Consider the following 26,016-nt stretch of genomic DNA (forward strand, 5'->3'; position numbering starts at 1 on the left):
AAAACCTAGGTGCATTTTCTTTCAGTGTTGCCCTCCTAGTTGGACATAGCAAACATACATCTTATTGCTCACAAAGTTACAGCTGACTTTCTGTCAATCAGAAACTCAAAACCTAAAAACTAGCTTTTGGCAAACAAAACGAACTGAGCTGTCAAGAAGGGCTACTTTCAGAAAAACAACAAACAGCAGTCTAATGAAAAACATGCACTAAATAATCATAAGTAACACTGGCCATGGTTGTGAGACTGCAAAATACTAACAGCAAAAACTTGTAGTTAGGCTTCGGTGCCAATGTACAGCAATTTAGATCAGAGTTTCCCAATCCTGGTCCTGGGGACCCACTGTCTTCTGGTTTTCATTCTAACTAAGTTCTCAATTACTTAATTGAACCCTTAAATGGAACTATTCACTAGCCTAATAATTAGACCTTGTTAATTGTTTTCAGCTTTTAAACAGTTGAGGGTTTCATTAAGTAACTGAGAACTCAGTTGGAATGAATACCAGAACACACAGTGGGTCCCCAGGACCAGGACTGGGAAACCCGGACATAAATGACTGTGTAATTACATTCCTGCAGTGGCAATGTCGTTTTCTCTAAGCTTTTTTTTTGACTGTTAAATACTCATGCACAGAGTAATAACACCACATAATGCCACTGCCTAGTGGCAGTACTAACACCATACACTGTGATCTTACTCTCCTTTCCCGGAGATAAGTTACTGCCATAGAGCAGCCGTTCACAGTGTCTTTCATTATACCCTAACAAAACATTCTTTAGTATAAATGGCAGTTTTTGATTGGTACTCGGTTTCCACAGCAACGGTCAGTCAGGTGCTAGTGTAGTCCAACCCATCTGGCGCTCATGCCTCTATCATGTGACTCACCCATCCGGTACTGCGTGGACGAAAAAAGCTTTACGAACAGTAGGAAAAGTTTCAGGAGGAAAAAGTCATTGTTTTTTTTGTTTTTTTTTTTCAAGGGAAAAAACAAGCTCCCAAAAAAATTGAAGAAACGAAACCAGAATGCTGAGTATGTCGAATAACAACAGCATGTCCTATAATGACCAAGGAGGAGCAGTAGAGTCTGCTACCGAAGCGGGGCTGGAGACAACTCCGACCACTTCAACTGGAGCGGGGTTCGGCCTCTTCAGCACAGATTACAAAAAGTAAGACTTTCGAAATCTGCTTTTCGTTAGCTACTTGGTTGTGGTAAAAACCTAGTAAATACGTTGAACATGGTCTTACCTAAGAGAGGAGAAACTGTCGTCGTATCATAGTGTAGTTGCAATTCAGTTCAGTAAATGTTTTTTTTTTAAAGCTTAACATTGCGTTGTAGGTAATTTTCATATTTATATATATATATATATATATATATATATATATATATATATATATATATATTATATAATAGCGTATACGCAATGGCTAGTTGTTTATGTGTAGCGGTTGATAATGAACACCTGTAGAACCCTGTGTTGTCAGAAACCGTGAGTCGTGAACTAATAATTTCGCCCAACGTGAATTCAGCGAGCGAGTAATTAGGTGTATATGACATACTTTTTGGTGAACGTACCAAAAAGCAGAAGCAATTCAGAATGTAAGAAAAACATTACTTACAGTCTGATTGGAGTTCTGTGTGACACGTCTCAGTCAGGCCCAGGTAGGGATGGTATTGCTAATAGTCATACAGCAATAATCAATACCAATAACATATATGCCCGTACCATCGTATTCTCCGTCTCCACTAACACAACTGAGGTTGCCACTATTAATAAAAAAGTGGCGCACCATGATGTCCACTGTACATTCACAGTATCTGTGACATGTGCTTGACATACTAATGACAGCCACCCCAGTATAGTCCCAGATTCTGAGCCTCACAGGCAAGCGCTAATGAATGGCTTCACCTAATTTCATCTCAGTTAGATAGGCAGGTCTATAAACATGTATCGTGTAGTTATTATGCAAATGCGTACAGTATGAATTGACACGCAGCATTCTTCTCTACATTTCCTGAAATATACCAAAATATAGGTATAGTTGTACTTTCATTTGTTTCAGTAGAATTGCTTAAGTCACCTGAATGTACAAAATGTACAGAAAAAAGTTACAAACTGGTTGTCTTGGTAACAGCCAAATGCTGGTAGGTAACTTCCTATCAGAGATGTCTACAAAGTTTGTGGAGTGTTTTTTTTTTTTTTTTCCCACAATTTAAAAACAATTAAGGGAAGTGTCTAATTATAAGTAATTTTTAACTCAATGTTTGATTGGATTCTTTATAGTGAGATAATAAGGGTGCTGGTTTTCATTGAAAACAGTATATCTGATATACAGTACATATCTTGTTGCGAAATACACTTCCCTAGTTTTTAGGGGCTTTGGGGATTAGCCCTTTCCTTCCGGCATGTCTCCTGAGCCACGTGCGCTAGATACATACATCAGATTGCTGAAGTAGCGAGAGGAAATTTTATAAATATACACAAACTTCATATTTCTTTGTGTTTTTTTTTTTTGTTAGTGATCTATTTTGTCACCCTTATTTCACCTAGTGAAAAGCTAGGAGCAGTAGTACTCTAGTATTTGGAGTTTATATGGTGTCTCATTGGTACCACCTTTGAACTCGCTTTTCTCCTTGTAGGAAAGATGATACACTTATGGTCAAGTTGACATTTCAGGTGGTTTTAAAAAAAAAAAAAAAAAAACACAACAACATTGATGTAAAGTTCAAGGAAATTCTAGCTATTCTGTGATAGCTTTTATTGAAGCTCATGATCAATGCTGTAGTTAAACAGTTTAACAGCAGGCGGGTCACAGAATTACCAAGGAGGGAGGTAAAGGGCAACAAACGAGCCAGCTGAAACTGTGGGATTGTTCATTTCTCATGAATTTCCCAAATGAAATCTTTGACATGTCAGACATTCAGAACCCAGTTTGAGATGGCATGACCTGAATAAAGAAACCATCAGCTGTCTAGAACGATTTCATTTATATCAAAGTTAAAGCTTTGTGAATAGGGCCTGATGTTTGATGCAGATGTACTGTGTTATAATCCTAGCTGTTTGCATTACTGTTTGGAGGACAAGGTTATGTTCTTTATCATAAAGTACCTTATCATAAAGTACCTTACCTTTTTGCATTCAGCCCAAACTTGAGGAAACTAACTTTGATCGAAATATATATAGAATATATATATATAATATATATATATAGATATATATAGATATATAATATTACAGAGAGAAACAAACAAGAAAGGCATTGAAAAATAAATTTCTTGTTGAAATGGAGCGTGTCTCTAATTTTATTTGATACTAGAGACCTATTTTTTTGACAAAAGCTAAATGTGTGAGAGTCTAGACAAGGTAAACACCTTTTCCCCAGACTCAGCTGCATCACACCAAATTGCTTTCTAGAATAGACTCTTCCACAGGTATCTCATGGCTGTAAAAGTCTTTGTTGTCACGAGTGAAGAAATCCATTTGGGAAATCCAATTGAATTATTTTGCTGTGTAAACATTCTTTTCTTTTTCTCTCTGCTCTGGTAAATCTTTTTAACACGTCTCCATGACACTAATGGTTGAGCAGACTACCACAGAGTTGGAAATCAATAGTGCTGTTCAGAAAGGAGAGTTTAAAATGTAATTTCAACTGTCCAACAACACTAAATGTTAACAAAAAATATTGAGACTGTTGTTAGAGGTGTGGTACTTATTACAGTGGTGCACAGCTCTGGTCCTTGAGATCCATTCAAGTGCTGGTGTTTATTATTCCAAGCAGGTCCTGCATTAGTTAATTAACCAACAAAGGGTCACTTAGCTAATTTAGGAGCTAAGTGGAATAAAAGCCAGGCTGGAAGGAATGTGAAGGGCCAGGGTGCATGTGCTGCAAATGAAATCCTTGTCATACAGTGAGTGACCAACGATCAAGATTTATTCTGTAGTGCACGGTTTTTCAGACAGTTGCAGAGTTCAGGTTACTTGTATTATGTTATAGCTAAGTTGAAATCTGCAACTGTTTAAGAGCTGAAAACAGTAAAAAGGTTTAACTAAGCAAATAATCAGCTCAAGTAAGGGTTTAATTAAATAATTGAGAGCTCTGCTGGAATGAAAACCAGCAGACACAGGACAGAGTTTGAAAAGCCCTGCTTTAGTGAAACAGAAACAGCACACAGCACCCAAAAGTGTGTTGCTAGCCACAAGATGGCAGTAGACACAACATTTAGAGGCAGTGTTGCCAGTATAAAACAGTACTGTATGGGATATTGTAGACTGCCCCGGATTAGTCAGCCATTCGGAGCGCACGTTTTGCCTACTCTTTTACACGACACATCACGGAGAAACTATTCATGACATTGACTGTGCCATTCATTTTTTACTGGGCTGTATTCTCCATAACAGTGTGGTTGACGTCACATGCTTTGAAAAAATCAGGACTGCGGCACCTCTCATAATTCCATTCGGCTGCAAAGTCCAGTCAAAACGGTGACATCACAATCGGCAGAATACCTCAGCCACTTAACGGTGTTCTCTTCATTAACCTTTCCATCTTCAATCAAATTGACAATGGACTACTTGAAGCTGGTAATGATTAGAAAACAAATAACTTATGTCTGGATTTTTAATTTGTGTATTAATAATAAAGCAATATATGAGTTATAGGATGTTGCAGGTCTGTGAGTGGGTTATATCGACACTCTTAGTGCTTAAACAGACCTCTGCTTTCAGCCTCGGTCCATTCACTAGCACACGTGCCAATATTCCTGTATACACAGATGCTTGCCGTCCTATAACCCTATATTGTTTGTATTGAAGAGCTGCTGGTTATAGCAAAAAGTAGCTTGCCATGTTGGGAGAGAAGCATATTTAATAAACTTGATGCACTAATAAGTCTCCTGAGGTTTCACAGCATAGAGTCTTATTGCAATGCTGTCTGGCATGGAAAACTCCCCAGTTGCAATTTTGATGGATGTGTGCCCCCATCAGAAAACTAACCATATGGAATCTTTGCTTTTATATTAGCATCTCTGTGAACTTTTTTCTTCCCCCAATGACAGCAATTGCTGTACAAGCTGCAGTAGTTTGACAAGCACTGTTTTTTTTCTTTTGGAGAATGTGACAATTGAGGGGGGTGACAATCAGTTATTTTGTAACTGCAACCGCAAGAAACAATATAACATGGTTTTCCATACCTGATTTATAATTTCAATCTGTTTACCAACTAACATTTTCCTAAATGCTAGATGCTGATTCTACCATTGCCATCTGAAATTAGAAATTCTATGACAAGCCCAGCACTAAAACACATTCTGTTCTCAATAGCAGTTATTATTAATACACTTCAATGCTGCTAGGCACTGTTAAGGGAGAGTTTGTGGAAGTATTTATTTATTTATTTAAGCCCTTCGTATAGGATTGAAATTGATCTGCGAAAACAGATCCAAACTAAAATATTGCATAAAATGGTGCAGGTTTCAGTTAAAATGTGCAACTGAATTTACAAAACCACATTCATATGAGCACAAATCTTTCTTTTTGTGTGGGGGCATGTGATGGTGTGGTGGGTGTGGTGATGAAGCAGACGTCACAGAGTTGCTGGTCCAGGTGCAAATAACCCTAATACCAGCTATGGTAGAGGGTGTGTTTTAATTACAGGAATGCAGTCCAAAGCAATACAAATCATATGTCCCAGTAGAGCATGTCCCTCTCAGCTCTATTGTGCACTTGTGGGGTGGTAGAAAGTGCAGGTGCTCACTTGTCCAGTTCAGTTGCGCGGGGTGTCCGGTGTCCAAAGTGAAAGTGCTGGCAGTAGTGCGGCAGCTCCTTGTCATGACAACTCACTCCGACCCCGGTCCTGACAATAAACGAATCAAAAACATGTAGCAAACAAACAAATGGCTCGGCAATCCAGGTTTGGTGTTACCTCCAAAAGCCCTGCACTTGCAAAATGACAGCCCTTAATACCGGGAGACTCCACCCCATGATCAGCACAACTGCCACCTGCCAGTTGTCTAATGCAGCACAGCTGATCACAGTAATCTTAACCGTTAATATGGTCATTCCGCCCTGCACCAAGATGTCTGACTTCCTTTTCTGCCCCTCTCTCCAAGCCAGCCCGTCTCAGTACAGGCGTGCAAGTACCTCTGCTTAGCGCCCTCTTGGGTCAGGAGGGAAATTTATAGGTCAGATCCTCTTGCCGTCTGCACAGGGCAGTACAGTATGTTTGCAGAACCTAAAATACTGCCTGTGATAAGATCGTATGAAGGACCTAACAGATCTAACAAATACAGCAGTTTTAATTAAAACAAGATAAAGTTATTGAATTAGATAACATGCATGATTGGCTGTGCATGCTTTGCTTGATGATGAGGTGCTCTATTCTGCCCCTTTGTGTTAGCAAAAAAGTTGCACAGTCTAGTCATCTTCTGCAAAAGGAAAGTTGCAAAATATATATTTCTTCTATCTGCCTTGTGACCTGGAACTCAGGGCTGTGAGGGGAAGCAACATGATTGGTGATACAGTACCGGAACTAATACTATTGTTCCTCACACTTCACACGTCTATAAAAAAGGAAATCTTTGTGTGGACAATTGGGTACTATAGGGTGTGTCTAACCCATAACTCCCAGAATGTTTAGTATACAGTAACTTCTGAAAATAATTTGGAACAATGTGATCTGCTGTATTATTTCTTTCATAAGATTGGGTATATGGAATATGTACTGTATCTCTGTCTATCTCGCACACAAGTTTTTATTGTGCATACATACAGTGCCTATAGAAAGTCTACACCCCCTTTCAAAATTTTCACTTTTTGTTGCTATAGCCTGGAATTAACATGCATATTTTCATTTTTTTATTTATCTAGACATCCTACCCCACAACTTCCAAGTGAAAATAATATTCTTGAAATATGTAGAAAATTAAAAATAAAAACTGAAATAGCTTGGTTGGATAAGTGTCCACCTCCTTTGTAATAGCAATCCTAAATTAGGTGTACCAATCGCCTTCAAAATCACACACCAAGTTAAGTGGCCTCCACCTGTGTAAAATTGTAGTGATTCATATAATTTCAGGATAAATTCAGCAGTTCCTGTAGGTTCCCTCTGCTGGGTAGTGCATTTCAAAGCAAAGACTCAACCATGAGCACCAAGGCGCTTTCAAAAGAACTCCGGAACACAGTTGTTGAAAGGCACAGATCAGGGCATGGGTATAAATGGGTATCCCTTGGAGCACGGTCAAAATGATTATTAAGAGGTGGAAGGTGTATGGCACCACCAAGACCCTGCCTAGATGAACTGTACATGCTTTACCAAGAGTTATTGTCCGAATCTGGGTATTTATTGGCCTGTGTTTGCCTATATATAATATATTCTAGCCTCGAGGATAAGCTACAGTTTGCACACAGACAGGTGTTTTGATTCTCGAATGCACAGTTTATTGTAACACAAAATAATGAGAAGCACTGTGGGCCGTGGCTCACGCCAAAGTAATAAAATACTAGATGAACACACAGTCCGCTAATTAACTCTTCTCTCTCTCTTGTTCTGTCACTCCCTCACTCTGTCTTCTATTTATCCCTTTTTATTAACCCGCCCCCTCCATCTGCTTCACCAATCTTGGGCATGCCATTTGAGGCAGAAGGGGGCTGTGAGGGCAGGGTGAGTCGGGCAGGATGATGCAAAGAGGGGCTGTGAGGGCAGGGTGAGTCGGGCAGGATGATGCAAAGAGGGGCTGTGAGGGCAGGGTGAGTCGAGCAGGATGATGCAAAGGGGCTGTGAGGGCAGGGTGAGTCGAGCAGGATGATGCAAAGAGGGGCTGTGAGGGCAGGGTGAGTTGGGCAGGATGATGCAAAGAGAGGATGTCAGGGCAGGGTGAGTCATGGGCAGGATGATGCAAAGAGGGGCTGTGAGGGCAGGATGAGTCGGGCAGGAGGATGCAAAGAGTGGCTGTCAGGGCAGGGTGAGTCATGGGCAGGATGATGCAAAGAATGGCTGTGAGGCCATGGTGAGTCGGGCAGGATGATGCAGAGAGGGGCTGTCTAGGCAGAAGAATGCAAAGAGGGGCTGTCAGGGCAAGGTGAGACAAAGGGCATTCCATTTGAACCCGATCTCCCACCAGCAGCCCAGACAGACTAACAGCCAATACTCAAATGCAGAGCTCCAGAAAAAAGACAGGAAAAAAGTTGTGATATCTTATACAGGGCATTGTGGGCAATATGGTGATTTGAAGTTCTGTGCACAATAAAAATAGTCAAAAAATAACCAAACCACCAAAGACAACAATTACCCTCTAGATGCTTTCAAAACACGCACATTTTGGCTGGTAAACCGCCAATCTCAGAGCACTTATCAAGGGGAGTAGTCTAAAAGTTTAATGCTATTAAATGTTACCTAAAGTTCAGTGTACAAATAAAATGTGAAATTTGTATAATTTGGTTTAGAAAAATCAATATTGTAATTAGCATTCTGGTACTTTAAGGTGTAAGACTACACTACTGTATGTAAGGTTGGTGGTACCACCAGCATATTTTACTTCATCCTTGCATAAAGAACACAAAGCAATATTTGATGCTATACAGCCATCCTTTTTAGATTTTTTTTTTTTTTTATTAGGAAATGATTCCACACATGCGTTTTACTTGAATCAGTTTGAGAATTTATTTTTTATGCAGGACTTTCTGGAAAACTAAGTAAACCTTGTCATATGCTTTGCAATTATCCATTGTCAATGTTGCATCCTCAAAAAAATCAAGCAGGTTTGTTAGGCATGATCTCCCTTTCCTAAAACCGTGCTGACTGTTTTACAGGATTCTATTACCATATAGGTAATTTTCCATTTTGGATCTTTTTATAGTTTCCATAAATTTACATATAATAGAAGTCAGGCTTATTAGTCTGTAGTTACCTGGTTTGGTTTTGTCTCCTGTTTTGTGGATCGGTATTACGTTTGCAATTCTCCAGTCTGTCAGTACAACCCCTGTGTCAAGAGACTGTTGCATGATCTTGGTTAGCAGTTTGTAAATAACTTCTTTCATTTCTTTGAGTACTATTAGGAGGATCTCATCCCAGGGGATTTGTTTATTTCAAGAGCTCCTAGTCCCTTTAACAGTTCTGCCTCGGTTATACTAAAGTTATTTAAAACTGGATAAGAACAGGTCGACGTGGGTCATGTTGGCCATATCCTCCTTTGTAAAAACTTTTCAAAAGTAATAGTTTTAATATACCGGATTCTGACGATGTTTGAATGATTGGCCCACCACACCTGCCTAGAAGTAGTTGCTCTGTGCAGTGAGTGATTTAAGCGAATGAAGGTTCAGATAACGAAGACGTGTTTGTTGATTTCAGATCAGATGATACAGACTCTGCAGTCGCGAAAGTCAATTACGCTTTCCCTATTAGTGGAGTACAATCCATAGGTTGTACAATCCACACATATATATATATATATATATATATATATATTTAAAGTATTTTAAAAAAATTTAGACACTGCAAGAGCTTGTAACTCAGACATTTTTTGTATTGAACATTTTAATGCTGTAGTGCTACTTTCAATGCCACATTTGTTATTTTGTGTTGTGTTTTCACACTGAACACTTCAATTTCTTACATAGATTATGTAAAGCCATTTATTTTAGTGCACTGAATTTCACTTGTTTTATATATTTTTAAAATATATTTAATTTCATTTATTTATTTATTTATTTATTCAAGATAATCCATCCACCTGACAGGTGTGGCATATCAAGAAGCTTATTAAACAGCATGATCATTACACAGGTGCACCTTGTGCTGGGGACAATAAGGCCACTCTAAAATGTGGAGTTTTGTCACACAACACAATGCCACAGATGTCTCAAGTTTTGAGGGAGTGTGCAATTGGCATGCTGACTGCAGGAATGTCCACCAGAGCGGTTGCCAGAGAATTGAATGTTCATTTCTCTACCATAAGCCGCTTCCAAACATCGTTTTAGAGAATTTGGCAGTACGTCCAACCGGCCTCACAACCGCTGACCACGTGTAACCACGCCAGCCCAGGACCTCCACATTTCAACTGTTTCAACTGTACCGGGCAGATGGCAGACAAGCGTTTTTGGCATCATGTGGGCGAGCGGTTTGCTGATGTCATCGTTGTGAACAGAGTGACCCATGGTGGCGGTGAGGTTATGTTACGGGCAGGCATAAGCTGTGGCAATTTGAATGCACAGATACCGTGACAAGATCCTATGGACCATTGTCGTGCCATTCATCCGCCGCCATCACCTCATGTTTCAGCATGATAATGCACGGCCCCATGTTGCAACGATCTGTACACAATTCCTGGAAGCTGAAAATGTCCCAGTTCTTTCATGGCCTGCATGCTCACCAGACATGTCACCCATTTTGGATCGACGTGTACTGTAGTGTGTACCAGTTCCTGCCAATATCCAGCAACTTCGCACAGCCATTGAAGAGGAGTGGGACAACATTCCACAGGCCACAATCAACAGCCTGATCAACTCTATGCGAAGGAGATGTGTCGCGCTGCATGAGGCAAATGGTGGTCACACCAGATACTGACTGGTTTTCTGATCCACGCTCCTACCTTTTTTTTTTTTTAAAGGTATCTGTGACCAACAGATGCATATCTGTATTCCCAGTGATGTGAAATCCATAGATTGGGGCCTAAGGAATTTGACAGATTGCTTTAGGAATTAATCATGTGTCATTTCTACCATTTTGATTTTGACTTTCCCGTTTTATATGGGAGAAGTTGAAATTCCCCATTAATATGCTGCTTCTTTGCTATATGCATTTCTAATGTCATTGAATAACAGGTTATTTTGCTCAGTATCTGAATTTGGCTGTTTATAGCATGCCTCTATTATGCCCTTTGAATTTTTGTCCATTATTCTGACCCATATTGATTCTGTGTTGTTTTTGTCTTCGAGATTTAACACGTCGGCTTCAAGACTTTTTTTATGTATAGCGCTACCCCTCTGCCTCTTCCACCCTGCCTGTCTTTCCTATACAGTGTATACCCACTAATATTATGTACATCCCCATCACTCCTGGATAACCAAGTCTTTGTAACACCTATTACATCGTAGTTACTTGTTAGTACATGGCGAGTGGTTTTTGAAAAATCGTGATCATAAATGAAGAGTGATATTAAACGAAGTGACATAAAACGGGTTCATCTGTACTTGTGTGTGTTAGCTTTATTCTATACATTATTAAAGGTACAGTAGTTGTTAATATATGTTCAATTATCCATACAAATTGATTATACAAACTAGTATCTCCTACAGCTTTTCTTGAATATACAATATTCTGCTGTTTCTTTAAGTTTTTTTTATGTATTTATGTAAAATAAGCATACCGTGTCAGACAGGTGTAGCAAAATAAGAATGCTCTGAACACAAGTGAAATCCACAAGATGTAGATTTGTACATTAGCACTTGATCTCTTCTGGCCAATGTCATGAATTGCTAGATTGATAGTTTCACATTACTGCCTATTACAGGAGGAACTTTCTTTTCACGTGGGTTTAATTAGTAGTCTTAACTATTCACGTATTGAACATTCGACAGCACACCCAGACAATGGAGAACTACTGTAGTTTACTGTGGTAGCCAAAACAATATCTAGTATGAGTCTCGTGTTGCTATTTTAAGGCCTTTTTAAAACTGATTAAGGCACTATGAAATGTTTGTCTATTGGACAATTTCTTAATGTTTTCCACCTTTAAAAAATAGTGTGAGAATTCTCTTTTTACTCAACCTTTCAGTTATGGGTTGGTTGGGAAAGAGAAAACTTAAATATATAAATAATGTACTTCTGTAGGCAATTACTAAGCCGTACCAGTTCAATAGACTGTAATATGAGAAAGTAGGATCTAATACTGAATGTACAGGTAAACTTGACATAGCACCCTGTTGATATAAAAGTGAAAGTGGTGAGAGATCAGGAAAGAGAGTGAGGAATGTATTTTTGTGACAGCTGTTGAAAATGGTAGATGATCCTTTAGTCAGGGTTACGGCTTGGATATCTCAGCAGCTTAACAACCGTGCAGCTGAGGATGATAGCCTTGAAGTGAATGGAAAAGAATAAAAATGAAATCTCACCGACAGATGTCAAATGAATACCTCAAATGACAGTGGTGACAAGTTATCTTACAATGGCTTATTGAACTGTCAGCGCTTGTATACAGTATATGCTATACAATGTTGTACCATTAAAACTGAGCTTACTTGTTTGCTTTCTTTGCTTACTTTTTCTCCTTTTTCGGTCAGTCTATGCTCAGGTGTCTTCTCCTGAGTTCATGACATGCTCTTCAGTTCCACTTGTGTACTATAGATACAGTACATGTACATAACTTAGAAGTGGCTTTATAGGAATAAGAGCTAGCGCTATATAGGGATCGGTTTACTTTTTGTTTGTCTGACAAAACATAGCAGTGATAGGGTTGGCACTTCTGTCTATGCTTGGCAACTAAAAAAAAATACCTAAGACAATGTAATTTGAAGCTGCTTGACTGCTCTTTTAATAAATAAAGAAAACAGGAGTTGCAGACTCACTTCCATGCTGTGCTAACTTTGGCTGATCAAGCCTAAGTTACATGTACTATATCTATGGCAGGCAACGTCTGTGGAATTGAACAGCAGCTCCTGAACACCTTTTACAGTAAAACAAAGGAAGAAAGAATGCAAAATGCAAAATAAGGCTCTATTAAGTTTGGCTCAGCCTCAGAAGACTGCCTTAAAGTATAAGAAGTGTGGGTTGCTTTTGTTTGCTTAGCTGAAGAAACTGATAGTGAACAGAAACACCCTGAATGCTAGAGTGTAACATTCTTTTCAAGCTGTGAACTTGATGTACCCTATTTTTGTATTCTTGTAAAATACTAATTGCTATGGGTGAGGTCAAAAAGTATGTTTCTAATAGAGAAAGCTGATGAAATAATTTGAATAGTGTTTACAAAGGAAAGCTGATAAGGGATTTTTTTTTTTTTCTGGTGGAAGTGACCTTTTACAGGTTTGGTATGAATGATTTTTTTTAATTTATTTTTTTTATGGCTTCAGAACAGAGCCAGGGTGTTGGTATCCTGTTGCTGTACTTTCTCAGGACTCACAGTTTATTAATTTTTAGACTGACTGCACTGTAAACGAAATCCTTCTGCAGTACTTTCTTAGGAGCGGACAAATCAGGTTTATCGCAAAGGAACAATGGAACGTGATTTTTCGTTGCTGCACAGAGTGGATGCAATGTGTGCTGTTAAAACCGTATTACTGACAGCTGAAAGCCTGCAGCTCGCATTCAAACCAGAGCCATCTGTGGAGGAGCGAGGGCTGACTCGTTCAGAGAACAATGTGGAGCTAGAGAGCTTTGCTGGGTATGTACAGGACACATTCAGCTAATGGACTGGGGTTCCACACCCCTCCCGTGTTACTGAGTATCTTCTCATTGTCAGTGAGCACGTTCTGCTGAAATTCCATCATGCTGTATGTTTGTTGATTTTAAGGCATTTTGAATTAATAAAACAATAATGTAGCTCTTGACAGTAAGTTGTATTATACACTAATACTGTATGGACCCTTACCATTAAAGAAGCTACTGTAATTGTGATATAGAGTATAGTAATGTATTTTCTCAAGTTTTATTCTCTGATTTACATAAGGCCTACTGATTGTATTGCAACAAACTGTTCATTAGTTTTGTATGTGTATGTATTTTTATTTTAGTTTTCTATTTTACCTGCTATAGTATTGTGTGAGAATGTTTTTACATTGTTCACTGTCTCAGGGTTCTCCCCAGGAATTCTGTACAGCCAGGTGGCAGAACATTTTATAGCCGGGAGCACTTTTAACGGAAAAATAAACTTGCCTTGCCATAAATATATAATACGACAAATAATTTAAATATGTTGTCTTTCGTTGACTGTATCTGGCTGCTGTTTTTTATGTTCTACATTTTCTTTTTCATGTCTCTTTTATTCTGGTAAATTACATTGCTTATTTATACACTCTACGATTTGACTGGGGAAAGATAACGTAGGGTTATTGGAGTTTACACAAAAAAGGGTAAACTTTTCACTTCCTTTTTAGCTTAATTATTGAGCTTATTGCTTCATTTAAATTGTTTTCTTTGTGTTCAGTCTATTTTTGTTTTTCGCAATTCTAGATTTTTTGAATGCAACTGTTCATTTTAACACAACATCACTCACACATGTTTGGTCACCGTCATAACTGTTGCATGAAACCGCAGTGTAATAATCCAGCACCTCTGCACTGAAGCATTTGTATGTCAGCTAACAACAGCTGATATTCCATCATGCATTTCTTCTTAAAGGTGTACGGCCTCTATAAATGAACCTCCAATATATCTCACAAGCACCAGGTCACATATTGTTATGATATCGCAACAAGAGAAATACGCTTTTTATTTATTTATTTATTTATTTATTTATTTATTGGTGCATATGTATAGCTATTCAGTACTATATCACCTTGCAGTACAATAATACGACAAAAAATGGACTGATTGAGAATACCTGAAAATAATCTTAATTATTTTTTTTTTAATAAAGTAGCCGGTGCAAATCTAGTATTAGGTGGTGGATTGCGCAGGTCGCCGGCTTATTTTGACCCCCTGCATTCATTGTCACTATTTTTGCTTTGAAAATGATTGGTTATTTTTTTAGCAGTCATTTAAGGCCTTTGTCCTTGGAATCTACCTGATGGATTATCGTGTTAATGAACTACAGAAAATGTCACCAATGCCATGAGAAACTGAATTTTCAAGTCTTGTACTGTCAGATCCTTGTGACCAGCTGTACAGCAGTGTAGTCTTGGCTGGACTGGACTTGCAGTTTGCTCCAATAAATCCATGGTTTCCTTGAGCCTAACCTCATCTACAAACACTCGTTCAGCAGGTTAGACTCTGAACCAGGCAGTGACTTTAAATGAGTTAAGACAATGAAGCAGTTCTGACTCATAGGAAAATGTGTTATATAGGTGGAGTAGAGATAACAAAACTGTTCCGTAATAATATAATAATAAATGAACTTTATAATATAAGCTTACAAAGAAAAAAACAGTACTGTAGTAGAGACTTGTAGAGAATGGTGACTTTAATATGTGTGACTGCATATAAATAAAGTTAATATGTTTCTTTATTTTGCTGTCACAAATATGTTAGTTTCTGTTTTTCTTACATTAATTAAAATAATGTGATTTCAATGTATCTTTTGATCACATCAGAGCAGCTGCAGTTGCTGGAAAAGTGAAATGGCTGATGGGAGAATCTCGTTTGTCATGCACTGCCATTAGACGTCAATGTTCGTCTTGGCAAATGAGTAATAATTTATGTGTTAATTTATTTAAATGTAATGGAAACTTTTTAAACCCTGTCCTGTTCTGCCTACATACAGTACAAATACAGTTAAGAAATGTAATGCGGTTTTCTTGGTTGTTTGACACACAATGTTAAGATTTCAGTAATATCTCTCCTTTTGACCTGTCCTTTTAAAGTTTAATATATGCTATGTTTGCTTAATACTAATTCATTTAATGGTATTGTTTTATTAATATTTACTGTATATACAGATCAATAACACCAATATGTACTGGTGGCACATGCATTTCGAAAATGTTTAAACATTTTAAGCATGTTGACACTGTGTAGGCTACATATAAAGGCCTAATAGACCTATACCATAGTTAAGGGCATGGATTGTGAACATAGCTATTCATGATAATAAAAATTGGCATATTGCGATGTTAATATTTCACTAGTCTAAAAAAAATAAAAAATAAATCGAAACCGAAAATGTGGTTAACCGCACACACCTCTAGTCTCGGGTATATTGTACCTGATGAAGCCTCTGTTAGTGTCTGTATACAGTACCTGATGAAGCCTCTGTTCATGTATGTTATACTGTACCTGGTGAAGCCTCTATTCATGTCTGTTACATTGTACCTAAGGAAACCTCTTCATGTCTTGGGTATACTGTACCTGATGAAGACTCTATTTGTCTGTTATACTGTACATCTTAAACCACTTTCTTACCTATTTTCTACATGTGTGTTTCCATTGTTTAAAGAAATGATGACCTTAAAGCAATGTTGGAGAGCAGCAAGGATTCTTTAAAGCTGGAGGCTATGAAAAGAATTGTCGGGGTAAGTATGGGCTATATCGTATGGAGTTTTGTTTTTCTAATTTGCATTTAGTGTAGTGTAATACATGGCTACTGTATATTTGGCATAAGAACCTGTATTTCTAAATTATATTGACCCATTGTCACACTAATGTATATCTTTTCACTGCATTTTTCAAGTTCCTTTTGATAAATACATTGAAATTGTTCCACAATTTTGGTTATCAAGTTGTCTTTTGTCAAACAACTAGTCAATGATTTTAATTCACTCCTGCGGCCATAACTCCAAATTGACTGTGTATACAATCACTATTTACAGCATACACTAAACGTGAAGTGGAGTACTTGATTGTGTTTTATTTTGTTAAATGTACATTTAAAAGTTATGAACTCATATGTATCTGATGTGTTTGCAGCTGATTGCTAAAGGAAAGAATGCATCTGAATTATTCCCTGCAGTGGTGAAGAATGTGGCAAGTAAAAACATCGAGGTACTGTATAAAAACCTGGTGCATGAACATTGATGTAGACCCAGGCAACTGTTGTGTGGCAAAAGTAATGAATCTTGTAATGTAAAAGGCAAGAGCTGTAAAGTTACAGTGAAAGGCACTTACTAAATCTGAACCATATCCTTTGGGAAGTCCTGAACTGATGTAACTTAAAAAAAGTGAAAAAGTAGATTTAAGAAAATGCACAAAGTATTTTTCTTCAATCAGTTGTTAGGTTTATTAAAATATGCAGGGAAACTGGTCCCAGGTACAGGACAAACAGAATACATTCATCTTCAGACCCCTGATGCCCCAGAAGGTCTACACATTTGGTTTTTGTCATCTTCCTCCTTCATGTTTCTCCTTATTGCTTGGGATCCTTTGAGTCCAGTGGCATTATCTCTTATTCTCCCTCAGAGCCTTTGGGTCCAACAGCAGTCTCTGGGATCCTTCATCCCCTTTATGTTTTGCATTTCAAAAGTCTTAGAGCCTGGCCCCTTCTAGCCCACCGTGCTCTTGTAGCTTGCAGTCAGTGCTGGACAAGAAGCTTGTAGGTGCAAAGGCTCTCATCAGTTGATAGAGGTACATGCAATTTGAACCAAACAGTCTGCTATCCCAGGTATTAATCTCCTTTCAGAAAATAAATAAATAAATAAATACCAGTGTAACTCGGCCAGTCCGCATGCGTAGCAAACTGCTACCCAATTCTTATTTCATGTTTTCTAACATGAACAGATGTTCTATATTCTTTGGTATAGAGTTTCTAAATGATTTACTAAGGGGGGGGGAGAGGGAAAGGGTTTTTAAAGACTGGGGGGGATCTTCTGGGGGAGGGGGAGGGGGAACTGGGGGGGGGTGCTTTTGAGTCAACGGTCTGTTGACTGGTTGCTGTATATTGAATTTCACTACTAAACATAAGATGCATTTATACATTCTGGATTTCTTAATGTTCTAGAAAAGTAAAATAACCAGATCATAAATATTAATAGTATGTAAAGTGAGCATAACTGGAGTAGTGGTAGTTATTCAAAGGGGAAAATCTTTTTCTTATTTTCGTCTTGATGATCTTGTTCACCTTTATGTAGAACAGCAAATAAAGGAGGATTTTTATGATGTGTGCGTTTTACTGAATTTTTCAATGTTTTTTGGTTTGGTATGTTTTTGACTAAAACCGAGCTATCCATACTTTACGAACGCTTCTCTGTATTAGAAATACATTTTCTGAAGTGGTGCTTGGCTAAGAAGTACAGACTGTTCAGGTGTTATGAAATTGCAATTTTTAAATTTCTGTTCCTGACCTGCTTAAATTGGGGTCTCAGGATGCGTTGTTTGTCGTGGGGTGGAAACTAGTATCTTCTGTGACCCAGTAATGTATCAGCAGTGTGGAATAAAAATAATCAAAGGTTTAGCCAATAAGTCATGAAGTCTCATTCGTGAGTATCGATTAATGAGTTAAACAGCTGGCAACAGGAGATCTGCCTGTGTTCTTGAAGCCTAATATGGTACTGCTGTAATTAGCTTCTCTGCAGGGACCATTGTAACACAGAATAGAGGTAACTGGTGGCAAAGAGCTGCAGTCACGTTGTTCCGAGCGCTCCCGTTACTGCTCACACAGAGGCTTGGTGGAAAAGAAGATTTCGCTGCACACCTGCAGTCAGACAGTTTGCAGGCCTCTTGTGGCCGGCATTGATCGGATTTAATCAAAACCAGCACAGGAACAGATCGACTGTTTTGCTGCCTTCTGTGATTTAATACTGGGATGCTGTGTTCCTAAACTAGTACAAAAATGGTTTTGGAACAGCGACCTCAAGATGATTTTCTCCAAGATAAAGTATTACAGAACCCATCAAGTCATTTATTGGGTTAGATTGCAAGGTTATGGTAACGTTGAGCATTTTCTACTCTGAGGACTCCATGGGGTCCTCTGGGTGAAAAGCATTGCTGCCCACAGGCACCTGAGGTTATGATTTTAGTCTCTGATTTAATTGTGATTCACCCCAGGATCCACTAAAGACCCCTACAATGTTTTAGAAAGCAATGTGTTTACTGTACAGGTTTCAGGCATTGCCAGACAAGCCATTCTTTGTGAGCTGATCTTCCCCTTCAATCTTTAATTCAATTTTGGAAAGAATAAGATTTTTTTTTTCTTTTACACTATGTTCAAGGAACAATGGAAGAATGTTTTTTTTTTTTTTCTGGATGTTATTTTAAATTGTATCCCCTGTTTACTGTATATTGCCTAGAAATAAACACTGCATGTATATTGAGCAATATTGTACAGTATATAATCACGTGATGCAAAATAAGTGATAAGTAGTGTTTGGCTTGCTTCACTGGCTTGCGGTGCAAAGCAGTAATGGGTTTGAGACCCCTCATACTACCCTTTAGAATCACAACATTGGGGAATTTTGTGATCACATGCAAACTTAAAGGACGTTGATCAAGTTGTAGATGTTTCCAAACATTTCTTTAAATGCTGAACCGGGGGAATGCTTTATCTGGCTGCTGAATGTGTAGTGCAGAAGAAAAATGGAAAAACACAGCCGTGAATCAGTCATCCTTGCTGATTACCCGTTTCATTGTAGGTGATACAATACAACAGCAATGATGATGTTCTTACAAGGATATGCTTCTGCTGTCCTCTTATTAGCATTGACACGCTTGAATAAACATCTATTGTAGTTCACAGACTTTTATATGCTGTTGTATGGGGCTTGATTATGTAACGGATACACACATATTACCCTATTACATTCTGTCACTTTGAAAGTCCATCCGTGGCATTTATTTCTGTAGCTACTCAATTCAAAGTCTATTGCATACATTTTGACTATTTATTTAATTACAATTCCTGACATATTAGTATCAGTTTAAATTGAATTATATCCCTTGTTTTCCAACAATTGGTAGAGTTATGATTGAAATTATGCTGCCCATTAAGTTCAAGTTGCTTAAACACAGAAATCAAAATGAATTATAAATGCCTGCACTGTGAACTTCACACAAGAAACACATCAGCTCATCAAAACTTGTCTGAACACCCTTTCCATTTCAAAACAGTACAGAACAGTGCATTTGGGAACTGAAGAAGACAATGCTGCCATGCATCATCTGTAGCCATGCAAAGTGTAGCATAGTAATATACCAAAACAATGCAAATGAAAGTAGTGTAATACAGGGGTCTCCAACCCTGGTCCTGGAGAGCTACTGTAGCTGCTGGTTTTCGTTTCAACCAATATATATATTTATAATATATATATATATATATATATATATATTGTGTGTGTGTGTGTGTGTGTGTGTTTATATATCTATATATATCAGTTACTTAATTAGTCAAATTATTGCATAATTAGTCAAGATTGATTTTTTTATATATATATATATATATATATATATATATATATATATATATATATATATATATATATATATGTATATATATAGTGTGTGTGTGTGTATATATATATATATATATATATATATACACACACACACACACACACACACACATACAGTGCCTTGCAAAAGTATTCAGACCCTTGACCAATTCTCTCATATTACCGAATTACAAATGGTACATTGAAATTTCATTCTGTTTGATATTTATTTTATAAATACTGAAACTCAGAATCAGTTATTGTAAGGTGACATTGGTTTTATGTTGGGAAATATTTTTAAGAAAAATGGAGCAAAAAAAAACTGAAATATCTTGCTTGCATAAGTATTCAACCCCTGTGCTGTGGAAGCTCCCAGTTTGCACTGATGAAAGAAATTGCCCTAACGAGGACACAATTACCTTACCATTGGCCTCCACCTGTGAACCATTAAAGTTGCTGTCACATTTTCTGGATAAAAACCCCACTGTTATATAAATAATGAAGAATGAAGTGTGTGTGTGACAGTGTTCGGTGGCATACATAATGTGTATGTTATATGTAAATGCAAACATAGTCCCCTACAATAGCTATGGGGGCATAATACTGTGCCTCTATGGTGTGTGTGGCAAGGGAACTAATAAGCTGGTATACTCCGATAGATAGCGTATCCTATATATAGCTATATCTGGATTAGATAATACTAAAATAATAAAATAAAAATGCATGAGAGTGACAAATATGAAATGAAATTAACACATTGAGGCCAAGGCCTCATTTACAAGGGTCCTCCTGTCACACACAGACACAATCATACATAAAACAACACAATTAATATTTGTGTGGTCCTGCCTTGGACAATAACAACAAATAAATAAAAGAGCAGTAATACAGCATGTTTCTTTTTCAATGTGGACGAAAAGATAAGCAATGGCAAGGAGTTTTAAGCAAATCCCTAATCTGTGCTTTATGATCAAAAAATGAGAGGTTATCCAGGTTTTCTGGAGTCGATAAGAAAAAGCCAGTTCTCCTTATCGTGTCCGTATCCTTTGGACTACCAAACTACCAGAATCATAAGGTCGCAAACTATACAAGTATAGACCTTTTGACCAAAGTACTAAGATAATCAGGAGCCATACCTTTAACTTTAAAAATGAAGCAATACCAGCGATAAAGCCTTCGATTTTTCAATGAGAACCGTCCCAGTTTTTTATACATCTGGCAATGATGTGCCAAAAAAGAACACTCTAAAACAAAGCGGCAGATTAACAGGTGTTCCAGATCTTTAGCCCCTGATGATCTAAAGACACCTATAAAACCTGCTGGATAGGGGCTCTCCAGGGCCAGGGTTGGAGACTCCTGATATAATACAATGACTATACTTGGAAGTCTAGTCTTGCAACAAAAATAAATAAACAGAATAGTAGCGTGTTTAAAACCAGAACTTCATAGAAAAAAATGCTGATCATTTCTATGATAGTAAAGCAAAGATACAATATATCAGTTTTGTATATCTCAATACAATTGCTTTTATATTGAAGCATTAAAAAACAAAACAAAGATCAGACAACTTATAACAGAATAATATGAACCAACAAATACAAAATGAAGACAATTGGAAGTATATATTATGTATAGAAATATCAATTGGAAATATATATATATGTGTGATGTGATAGTGTTCTGTTTGAAAGTGTCTGCAAGGAAAAGAGATGTTGTGATGCATGAAGACATTTTAGTGACTGCAGGAACGGAAGCAGTACCAAAACATTGCAATATGTTCAAAACTATAATGTGGGAATACAGACATCACAGCAAGTAACAATGGTAAGTACAGGCTGTCCCCTCAAAGTCTTCTGTGAACCGAAGAGCTCAGAAGGAGGTGTCCTATTGCTTTTGTATATTGATGAAGATAATATTTTTTCTATACAGGCTTGTGAGGTTTAGGTACCATTGTATTTTTTTGTTGCTGTTTTTCAATGTTTCTTTATTTTTTGCCGTTTGGTTTCAGCTGAAGAAGCTGGTGTACGTGTACCTGGTTCGCTATGCAGAAGAGCAGCAAGATGTGGCTCTTCTCTCCATCTGCACATTCCAGCGTGCTTTGAAGGTCAGTGTTAGTCAGTGTAAAGTACTCCTGCTTGCTTCCATGAGCACATTCCAGTGTGCTCTGAAGGATAGTGTCAGTCAGTGTAAAGTATTCCTGCTTCTCCATCAGCACATTCCAGTGTGCTCTGAAGGACAGTGCCAGTCCGTGTAAAGTATTCCTGTTTCTCCATCAGCACATTCCAGTGTGCTCTGAAGGATAGTGTCAATCAGTGTAAAGTATTCCTGCAGGTACATTCAGGGATGCCAAAAAGTCGTTTGCAGGGATGGAAGCAGGAACAGCTTTACTTGAACAAACAATACATATGATTAACCAAAATAAACAACAGTGGATATTTTTAGAGGACTACAAAAACAATGTTTAAACAGAGCTCTGCATCAATAACAACCCTTATTTATAAAAAAATTTAGTGGAAATGGTCTTTAAGGAGTGTGTGTATGTGTGCAATTAATATATTATATATATATTATATATATATATATATATATATATATATATATATATATATATATATATATATATATATATATATATCTATCTATCTATATATCTATATCTATCTATCTATATATATATATATATATATATATATATATATATATATATATATATATATATATATATATATATATATATATATATATAATGTATGTGTGTGTATCTCCAAAGTTTAAAAAATAGTTTAGAAGCATTTACGAATACTTCATAATTCAGAAAAAATGAAAAATATTTCCAAATAACGCCAGTAGTGGCTTTTAGAAGGGATGCAAATTTAGCTGCCATTTTGGTCCACAATAAATAAATAGACCATTGACACATTCAAGGACTTTCAAACCTGTAAGAGCACATGTAAAGTATGCAATTATGTTTGTGAAGGTAAAAATTACATTGCAAATAGGGAAAATAAATATTTAGTCTTAAGAAACCCTTCATGCAAAACTAGCAACCTTGTTTGTGGTATATTTTGTAACAATGTAACCAATAAAATATGTAGGACAGGTACAGCATTATCTAAAGTAATACAGAATAACTTATCAAACATAAGAAATAAAGTAAATTAGAAGATGTAAAATGTATATAATGATCATTACATTGTTACATCACTTACTATGTAGTAAATAACGCTACAAACACATTTAATAGATTTCAATAGAAATAAGTAGTGTAGTTACCATGGCATCAATCAAAAGCCTATAGGTACCTCCACTCCCCCCCCCCCCCCCCCCCCCCCCCAAACACATAGACATCCTGACTGAGACATTGATGTTTCAAAAGCTGCTGCTGTGGCATTGCCCCCTGTACAGAAAACCTATTTCAACCCCTGCTAGTTCTCAATCACGCTTCAATTTATCTTGCCGTCGGGCTTGGGGGCGAGGGGGGAGCTACTTTCACTCTGAAGCAGACTGCTAGCACAGCACTTAATACAGCCAGATAGTCCGCTGTGTTATGGGCAGGTTTAGAAAACCATTGCCTTCAGGTTGATTTGAACCATAAAAAACCCATGTAAGAATATGTTGATTTCAATTTACAGTTTAAACATAGTTTCTTTTAAAATGGCATTTCTTGCATCAAATAGGTATGACTGCAGTTCTCTGTTTTCCAATGTATCTGATTTATTTTTCATTGTGACTGTATTTTGAAACAGCTGTGATGAACATTTTAAATACATAACATTGTGTTGTGGCTTACCTGATGCCGTCTGTTTTGTTTGTTGTAGGATCCTAACCAGCTCATCCGTGCTAGTGCTCTGAGAGTTTTATCCAGTGTCCGAGTGCCTGTTATTGTTCCAATCATGATGCTGGCCATTAAAGAAGCAGCTACTGATTTGTCACCATATGTCAGAAAAACTGCAGCTCATGCAATTCAAAAACTGTACAGGTAAAGAGGCCTTGGCAATTAGTTACATGAGTGAACACAACTATAAATATTTTGTCACTAAAAGAACTAGCAATCTGTATTTGAAGTCTTGAAATACAGCACTATCAAATGTATTTACCGATTATAGTAACCATGATATTAACAAGAAGCAATACAAGGTCAGTAATGTTGATTTCTTTGACATTCCTGATTTTAATTTATGTATCCACTTTAATATTTATAGTATTTATATGCATACCTGCATATACACAAACATGAATCACAGTACAGTACTGTGGCATGAGAACAGGTTATAAAAAGCAGCAGGAATGTACAATAAACACTACATTTTTTGTAATTTTATATAGCATAAAAATTAAAACAGTAATTAAATAATAATGCAAAAAATATTGAAAGATATAAAAAAAAAATGCAAGAATAGTGTACATAACTTAAGCATTTTATTTATTTTTCAGTCTTGAACCAGATCAAAAAGAACATTTAATTGAAGTAATTGAAAAACTACTAAAGGATAAAAGCACGGTAAGTAGAATATGAATCCAGCTGAGTTTATAATGCAGGCCTCCTTTGTGGCTCTGGTATTGCTGCTCTGTAGTCATAGCAACCAAGCTGTTGTGAACACAGTATTCCCAGTGCCTTTTTACCTCATGTTTTACATGAGAGGGTTATTGTGTTAACTAGTAAGCAGTCCCAGTTATTTTCAAATAAGCCCTTTGTATGCCAGTTAGGTTTCTTTGATATACTTAATAACAGCAGTTGGACACATGGGGGAGACAAATCCTTGCATTACAGGTACGTTTTATTTGTTACCTGCTTTGTAAAATATACAAGAAGAGTGCAGTTTCACAGCATTGTATTAGTAAGACAGTACTTCAAGCACTCAGATTCATAGCTTTCTAAAGAACCATTATAAAGACAAAGGTTAATTGCCTTATTGAGGGTACACATTAAGATTACGTTTTTTCTTTTTTTATACAGGGATGCCAAAAAATAAATTACAGTAGACTTTTGATGAATGATGAAATGCATTCATTTTTTAAATTTAAATGATTGACTGATTTTTGATTAAACTTAAATATAAAAAGCATAAAACATAATTTTTAGTATGGTACAGGTTGATCAGTACTCTGAACACATTATTTGAACATACTCTGGTTCAAATTAGCGAGAATTAGAGAGAAATTAAGAATAGTAATGTGTGCATAAAATGTTAAATACAGGTACAAAACCACATTAATATCTCTCGACCAAGTAAAAGTAATAACCATGGAATAAAATCTTGTTTCCTAGCTCTTGTTAACCCTAGAAACATGATCACTGGTCTAACTTTTCATGTGTTGCATATCTTTTGTTTCTTTGCCTGTGTGTCTTAAATATTTGAATTCAGGCTGTGTTGATATTTAAAATGCAGTTGTATAATGTTCAGAGCTACGGTTGCTCCTGATACCCAAATCACTTCCTGTTCTACATGCCAGTACCATTTAAATGGTCGCAGGAAGTGATCGTCTGTCTTGGGGAAGGGTGGGTTCTTGTCAAGTTATTTCAGAATAAAGGACAGTGACCTTTTTAAAATGAAATGCTTGCAGCAATATAATCCGGATGAGAGATGAACAGAGCAATGGGATAAGTACATGTATACTTGCCCTGCCTGCTTAATTTATGGTGCAGAGAACATGTGTAGATATCTGTTGCGATTTGTAATTAGTGCCTTTTATCCAGGGTGACTGCAATAAGATGGTATCATTGTGGTAACCTCTAGAAGGGTTCCTTTTATCTCTGACAGGCTGAAAACAAGCCCCTGGTGTTGTTTTTGTAAACCTTGTTCATTTAACAAGAGCTGACAGGGAAGAGGCAAGCTAACTTGACAGCATGGAGAAGGGTTAATACGTTCCTTCCTCGATCTAATTTGGGCCTGGTGACAGAGTCATTTTCACTCTAGAATGGACCATTCTTAACAATTTAACACTGTGTAAAAATAAATAAATGGATAAATATATTTTATGTATCTATGAGGGACGCTCCCTCTGTTGATGTTTTT

At 37.2% G+C, this 26,016-nt stretch overlaps 1 protein-coding gene across 3 annotated transcripts in view; it reads left to right on the forward strand.

Moving 5' to 3' along the window:
• Positions 1-879: 879 nt before the first annotated feature.
• Positions 880-26,016, forward strand: part of LOC121305193 (AP-3 complex subunit beta-1-like) — a 110,272-nt gene continuing 85,135 nt past the window's right edge. The window contains exons 1-6 of one of the 3 annotated variants that reach the window (XM_041236746.1): positions 880-1,165; positions 16,078-16,153; positions 16,548-16,622; positions 22,008-22,103; positions 23,818-23,978; positions 24,434-24,500. In XM_041236746.1, coding sequence (XP_041092680.1) covers positions 1,023-1,165; positions 16,078-16,153; positions 16,548-16,622; positions 22,008-22,103; positions 23,818-23,978; positions 24,434-24,500 — 618 coding nt within the window. In that variant the 5' untranslated portion in view covers positions 880-1,022. Of the gene's footprint in view, positions 1,166-13,261; positions 13,369-16,077; positions 16,154-16,547; positions 16,623-22,007; positions 22,104-23,817; positions 23,979-24,433; positions 24,501-26,016 lie in introns of those variants that run through there. The other 2 variants (XM_041236753.1, XM_041236738.1) reach the window with 2 other exon arrangements.

Source organism: Polyodon spathula, chromosome 2 (genome assembly GCF_017654505.1).
Source record: "Polyodon spathula isolate WHYD16114869_AA chromosome 2, ASM1765450v1, whole genome shotgun sequence".
Lineage (NCBI taxonomy): Eukaryota > Metazoa > Chordata > Actinopteri > Acipenseriformes > Polyodontidae > Polyodon > Polyodon spathula.